General features: G+C 32.9%; 1 protein-coding gene across 1 annotated transcript; it reads left to right on the top strand.

The window, feature by feature from the left end:
- The first annotated feature begins 1760 nt into the window (after nt 1-1760).
- On the top strand, nt 1761-3576 carry LOC139503533 (DNA-binding protein inhibitor ID-2-like). Its single transcript, XM_071293333.1, has 3 exons — nt 1761-2171; nt 2744-2806; nt 3218-3576. Exons 1-2 carry the CDS (start codon nt 1878-1880, stop codon nt 2780-2782), a joined length of 333 nt encoding a protein of 110 aa, XP_071149434.1. The 5' UTR covers nt 1761-1877; the 3' UTR covers nt 2783-2806; nt 3218-3576.
- The last annotated feature ends 3777 nt before the right edge of the window (nt 3577-7353 follow it).

Genomic DNA, 7353 nt, shown 5'->3' with positions numbered 1-7353 from the left:
AAATTGTACATAAGTTTTTATTGGGCAAGATTGTTTTAAAAAATGAACTTTCTGATTATTCTGTTCCGTGCAACATGAACTTATGATAGTATGCTGAGAGTATGCTTTTTTATTTACGGGGAGTGCATCTGTATTTTTTGTTTCCTTTTGTTTTTTTGAACTATTATATTGGTTTCAAATTATTATATATGTTCGAATTATTGAAAAGACTTGGAAAATGTCATTCCCGTTAACTATGCCTAATTGCATAATTTTATAAAAGTTACTCGAGCGAGGATACTTTTACGTTATCGCACTGTAAGAACTTTACGTGGTTAGTGATTGGCCTATTTTACCTGTATGAACCAGATCGGCATGCGACTTTGTTTACCTTCCACTAAGTTATTATCGGTGAACAAAAGATCTACGTCACCAAGTCCCTCCTACAACTGATATTGTATACAAACGGCACGCGCCAGTGTCAAAAGGATCAATCTGCCACGCGACTGTGTAATGGAAGTAAGGAAAACTTTGTATTTTCTCTAACAACAACTTTCTGAATTATGTTGGAATTTAGCAGACATGTGAGGTTCCATTTTAAAAGGTGGAAGGAAATAGCAGATGTATGATTATTGGTTTTATGGATTTTTCAGAGTTCTCATTGTTGGAATAAAACAGCTGTACCCGACATCCAGGATTGAAATCTCACCTGTCTTCCTCTACCGTGGGGAAAAAGAGAATATGGAACATCTGTATAACCATCTTAGGCGTGGGAATCATATGGTACCAGTCAATGTTTTCATCATCAAAGAGCATAAATTCACGTTCTTAGTGCTCAGCATCTGCCTTCATAACCTCGGTAAATGATGAAGAAAAAGAAGAAAAAAAGAAATGAGGAATTTTGATGAGAACTGTGGATCTTCATATTCTACTTCTGTAAACTAATAAGACCTCTTGAAATTATTAACAAGACCAATAATTATATACACAAGGAAGACAACGGAGTCTAACTAACATTAGGACAAAAAAAGTTTTGAGAATAGATAAATGAAAACCATTGTTCCTACACTGAATAACTTCAATGTTAAAAAAAGTTTTGATAAATGTACAGGTGTACTTGATACATCTAAAGAATTGAGCAAATTGTGATAAACTTGTATGCCCCACTACACTGTTATTTATTTTTGTTAATCTGTTCAGAAGTCTGGCGCCAGTACTATCGAAACTAAATAGTATTAGTATATAGAATATATGCAAATGTGCAGGTGTCTGAGGGTGTGAAGTATCATTGGGCCGAAGGTGACAAATTTTAATGTAATTTATCAGTCACTTCAGGGCGGTTGCTTTGAAGTAAAGTTTGATTGGCAAAGGAGTAACGTTAGCGACCGCCTGTACGGCGCCGAGGTTGAGTAAAGTATATTGAATGAAAAGGTGACGTCAAAATGTCGGCGCCCGAGTGTCGCCCAAGTTGAAGTGAATTTGTTGTTAATCACTTAAATACATGTGTCATGCGAAATAAGCTCATTTAAAGGATTTCATTAATCCCCATCAATATATGTTATAATTAAACACCTGGATTAACTAATTTGTGACTTTTTCTTAGTTTTACTCGTGAATAAGTACATGTTTTACACAATGCCCTTCAGGTGATCCAGCCCATTTGGGGCGGAGCAAGTGTCACACCGCAATCAAGTAATTATTTCATTGGCGATCCTTTCGTATAAACATTATTCATGTGGTTTAAGTTGTAGGCGGAGCTTAAATTGATACATTTGTTTATTACCACAGAGTATTGATATTTGCACACATATTTAGAATCGTCACAATTCGAAATACTGCTCAGACGAGAAACATTACTTCAATTAATTTCTTTTTCACGGATATTATACTGCATAACTATGAAGGCCGCTACCCAGACATGTGTTAGAAACACAGAATATGGAATTAAACAAGAAAAACTGTTAAAACCAAAACACGAAGATACAACTGAAATGCAGCAATGTTTTTCTAAACTAAAGGATTTAGTGCCATCAGTGCCAAAGGACATTAAATTATCTAAAACACAACTTCTTCAGCATGTGATTGACTATATTTTAGATCTTGAATCCACATTAGATGTACCCGCAGTCCTAGCATCAGCTTCCTGTAGATCGCCATTGTCAGAAAAATGCCAACCAAATGTCATCGGAGATGTAAGTATATTAAACAACTATTTATATTTAAATTAGGATAAAAGGAAATGTAAGATCTAACAGATTTTCTTAAAATTTTGTAATAATTGTTTTGACATTACATGCTGATGAGAAAAGCGGGGAATATTTATAATAAAACTTAGAGTGGCAGATTCTTCATTGATTTTTTAGATGTCGTATATTTTATGCAAATTCCTCTACATCATTCATGATCCCCAAGAACACAACTCATTATGAAATCTATTGAATTTACAAAAGAGATAACTGCACTAATATAATACATCTCTAATGAACATTTCTTCACACTTATATGATATTTTGGATTTTAATTTTATTTAATAATTTCTGCCTTCAAAACGTGTATCTTTGAATTGTTACGTATTTTTATTTTATATATGCTTTCAATCCAGTACATTAATTTGATAATTCTCATGGTGGTCAATTTCTTATTGAAGTAACGGAATTTTATATATAACTGGAATTTTATATATATAACCGTATAACAACTATAATGTTGATGTTTGGTCATGTCAGTTTCCAGTTTAATAAGATTGTATTTTTTTCATTTTCAGTTTTTTCTTGATGAAGACATGTGCGATGAAAAGTATTGAGAAGAAAATGTCCTTTTACTCAAGGTAGGTAATTTTGACCATTTCACACAGGTGTATAGGGATAGTTAACATACCGCGACAGACTGGCGCCACACTCTGACGTACAAAACAGGTGTTCATCACTCGCAGCTGCATGTGTTTATTCTAAACTTGTTTATTGCAATACACAGTTCTTGTAATGAGGATGTTAATTGATTGTTGAATAAGTACTTTTCATTAGGATATTCCTAATTAACAAATCAAAGTAGCAAAGCTCAGCTTTATTGATAGACAAACATGACCCACCCGGAAGAGACGTGTAACATTTTCACATCAACAATAGCTTACTTATTATATCACTATTATTCAATTAATTCACAATATATATCAATTTATATTAAAGTGAACTTGAACAATTAATAATATCTTTTATAAATGTTTTTTATTTTATTTCAGGGTCTGTATGTTTGGACTGGATTTCGATCTTTATGCTGATCAGAACTACCAGTTGTTGTCATCACTATGACTTGCTTATAATTGGACGAGATGGTACTCGGCGGGACTCGGCAACGAGATAGTCGAATTATAAACCGTGCTCTCCAAGCTTCAGGGATTTTATGTTTTCAGTTTTTCAGTTTCAGAACTGTATATAAACTGTAATTATGTTAGAACAAGGACTATGGAAGACAAAGTGACGTTAAAACGCTTTACCACCGAATTTATTTTGTTGTTACTAACTTTTTATTTTATATAAATTTTGTTACTTGTTTTTAATTTTATAAAGAGTTCATATTAAAATGTTTTAATTTAAAGAACGTTTATTATTCTCTGTGTCCTTGGTTTCCGTTGACAAAAAGTTGTCTACTTATATTCCTGTCACTTGCTACGAAGTGCGGGTCTTTTGATGTTTTATAAGTGGAGGCGACTTGAGTATGGGTGTAGAGTAGATAGATAAGTGGTTTCACTTGCGTTCATCATTCATTAAGTATAGAGAATATTTGTTTCCTTGTTTTTCTCCACTAATCAGAAATTTTCTTCCTTTCTTTTTTATGATAAATGATGACATGTACTTGTCTTAGTCGACAAAAACTCCCCCCAAAAACACTCTATTACCTTCGTTAGCAGAATCACTTAACCATCTGTGCAGCACTCTTCTTTTTTTTTAATTCGTGCAACGAATGGATTTCTTACTTTATTTTCATTTTTGTAAAGCTTCAGATTTCTAAAATGAATTAACATTTGGTTAACCTTCGACAATATCTGAAATATATATGTCAAGATATATTTTTAAGTTTTGTTTTTAGAAAACTAAATTCTGTCCTACATTGCTCAGAGTTTTTGATCTCTTCTAAAAGTAAACAGACAGATTGATTGACTGCCGACTTGTTGTATTCCAGTGGCAAGCATTACATGTACGTTACATGTAAAGATATGAAGAGTCCAAGTACCACAACATCATAAAATACAATTCCCTATTCTAGATTGACACGTTAAGCCAGAACACCACCCTTTATAACATAATGGAATTTGGTATGGTTGCCAATGATAGCACTATCCAAGATAATCCAAATGAGATTGATGTTAGCAATCCAAGGTCGTCGTCCGACCTTCAACATAATCCTTGCCGGTTAAAGCGGACATACAGAAAACCACTATGAACAATCGCATATGATGAAACATTTGAGATTGAATATATATGCAAAGATGTTCCGTGAATGTTGATAATCGCAACTATTATGTGTTGCACGTCATCCTAGGGACCTCCTTTGGAGAACAAAATCTTATTCGACTTATTCTCTTGACCCATTATAGGTCGGGAATTTGATTCAAGAGAACTTTAGGATGGAATATTGGTCCATTACAATTTTGCAACACTCTTTCGTTTATAGGACTTAGATTTACTAGAATGAACAAATAACCATGATTAAATTCTAAGACTAATTCCTTTAATGTCTAATGGTAGGTTAACACGGGAATAATCAATAAGATTTTAATACATTACACCGTAGTTTGAAGGAGGGCTTTCGTAGCCCCTTTCAAAAACTAGACACACTCCGCTTAAATTGTTTAAAGACGGTCTATGGATAAATGCCCTGCACGGTAACTAATTAATGGGAGAACGACAAGTGAAAGAATAAGAATAGCACCGAATGTTAGTTAATTCAGTTCGCCAAGAAAACTATGAATGGATTAAAACATTACCCCCACTACAATTCGCAAGTGACAGGTTGACTTTTGTGTGGGAGAAGTAAACCCAAACTACATGCTGATATTTATAAGTTCATGAATATATTCATACATTATTTTATTTGTTTATTCTTTAAATGGGGTCTATTCTTGTTTATTCAGTTTACTTCATTGAGTTAGACAGCCGCAGAAAATTAAATAGTCGAATAGACCCAACCACCAAAAAAGTTTCATGGTTTGTTGTAAAAATAAACCGATGTTATTGTATGACTTATATAATGTGTTTTGTATCATACAGAATTATTGTTGATTGACATATAAGATACATTATAAAGTTATTATGTTTGTATATATAGTTAATGTTTGATGGACAACTTGATACTGTCCATCTGTTTATCAAATGTATAAACACCAACACCTGGGAAAACAAAGAGTAGACAGAGAAGTCACTGACTAAGAGTTATTTTATGTTTGATGCATTGGTGCATGTTTAGAAAGTTACATCGAAGTATTTGTTTATCGTGCACCATTTCTTTGCATTATGGAAATTTATGTAAGAAATGGTCTTTTATATATATCGATAGTGTTTAAGCTGACTTTAACAAGTTTAAGGACAACCTCCACATGGCTTTAACAAACATACATACCGAAAACATTCCACATTGTTCCAAATTTAGTCCCAAATATAATCTTTTTTTCAACATTTACCATTTTAACATGACAAATTTATATAATATAAAGCCTAAATATTGATAATAGATTCTTCCAGGCTATGTAATAAGCATGTTCATAGTTTTGAAATGTTGCTGCTGAAACAATATTACACCAGGGAAGCATTGACATGCACGTTTGTTGAAGGCAGAGACAAACATTGGATAATTCTTTTTATTCTCAAGTCTCTGTTGAAAACAATGACTTACAAACTTAACACTATAGTAAATCTACATTTATATGGAATTTGCATGTATGTAACAAAAATTTGTCTTTTGATGTACAAAATACTTATTATCTTCACAAGATTACCGTAAATTCATTGCGTAATTCAGTATACTGGTATTTAAAACCTACATTGAACAATCAAATTTTGTTCTCTTAATAAAAACGGCCCCCATTTTATTATCTTTTTTGGTATTTATAAATCTACCACAATATTCAGATTGATAACAGTGTGTTTAATAATTTCTAATTTTATAGTCAAGAAAGGATGTCGAATAGGGTTTTCTCTCCGGACAATTCGTGTTGTCTTTGTTAAAACTTTGATTCATTGGGATTTATTGATGCCAAAGTAACAACTGGACAATTCACAAATATTTACTAAAAGAACAAAAGCCCCCAAATGTCATAACATAATGGCTTTTATTACTAACATGTCTATAAAGTATTTTTTGTTTGAAGATTTATGGATGTCAATCAGATGGCCTGAGGTGGACTTCATCTCGCCATGTCATAAATTACAAAAATATGATAAAACATGTGCTGACCATATATCGAAAAATAATATGACACATTAATCAGTGCAGGTGTCAGCTTTATAGTCTCATTAACAAACCAAGCAGCTGGACTTGTGCTTATCTTAATTAAAAAGATAATGACGGCTATTGACGTTCTTTGTTCGGTCAGTGTAATAATGGACACTACCATACACGTGTTCAGCCTGGCACTGCAGATGTACACCCGTATGTCAAATGGTATTGCCAATACAGGTGATAGGACCTTATTAATATTGTATGCTGTTAAACGAAACTATAGGAGAAGCTGTCTTCATATAACCTCTATCAGCTGAATATTTTCGATTATTATATTTAATAATTAAAATTTTCGACCCGCGGATGGCAGATGCTGTATTCATTTGAAGCTTTCATTGTGATTACAATGAATTAAATTTGTTCTGTGGATGTGTGCGTGCGTTTTGTATTAAAAAATACGTATTTTACAACTGACAAATTAAAGGGGGAGGGGATGAACTCTATATCATATACTTAGCAAATACTGATGTTTAATTAGTTTTTTTTTACTTGGTTATTGGCAAGGAAATAAAGAAATGGATAGAAGGAAACTATCTCCTCCGAGACAAATCCATTTTATCTTAATCAGTACTGACATTGATTTTGTTTTCCAATTTGCTAACAGTTTTGACCACTGGTGTTCCTACATCCTATCGAAACTTATTTTTTCCCCAATAAGGCCCCGCTTTTCGGATCTTTATGTCGCCTTTTACACTAAATTCGTTGGATGTGTACTGATTGATATTTAAGTCAAGAAAAGTATTTTATTTATCAGTTGAAATTAGCTTTTAACTATCTAAATTGTTTCACATTTGGCATGCCGTATGGGATTGCTCACTGTCCAAGGTCGTACGATGACCTTTATATGTTTACATCCTCTTCCTTGGCCTCTGGTGGATA

This window comes from Mytilus edulis, chromosome 1 (assembly GCF_963676685.1).
Source record: "Mytilus edulis chromosome 1, xbMytEdul2.2, whole genome shotgun sequence".
Lineage (NCBI taxonomy): Eukaryota > Metazoa > Mollusca > Bivalvia > Mytilida > Mytilidae > Mytilus > Mytilus edulis.
Note: the sequence above shows the minus strand (reverse complement) of the source record. Positions and strands in the feature narration are given on the sequence as shown.

Coding starts and splice junctions, on each gene's coding strand:
- LOC139503533 (XM_071293333.1), top strand. CDS start 1,878: ATGAAGGCCGCTACCCAGACATGTGTTAGAAACACAGAATATGGAATT. Junction 2,172..2,743: donor AACCAAATGTCATCGGAGAT/GTAAGTATATTA, acceptor TTTCATTTTCAG/TTTTTTCTTGATGAAGACAT.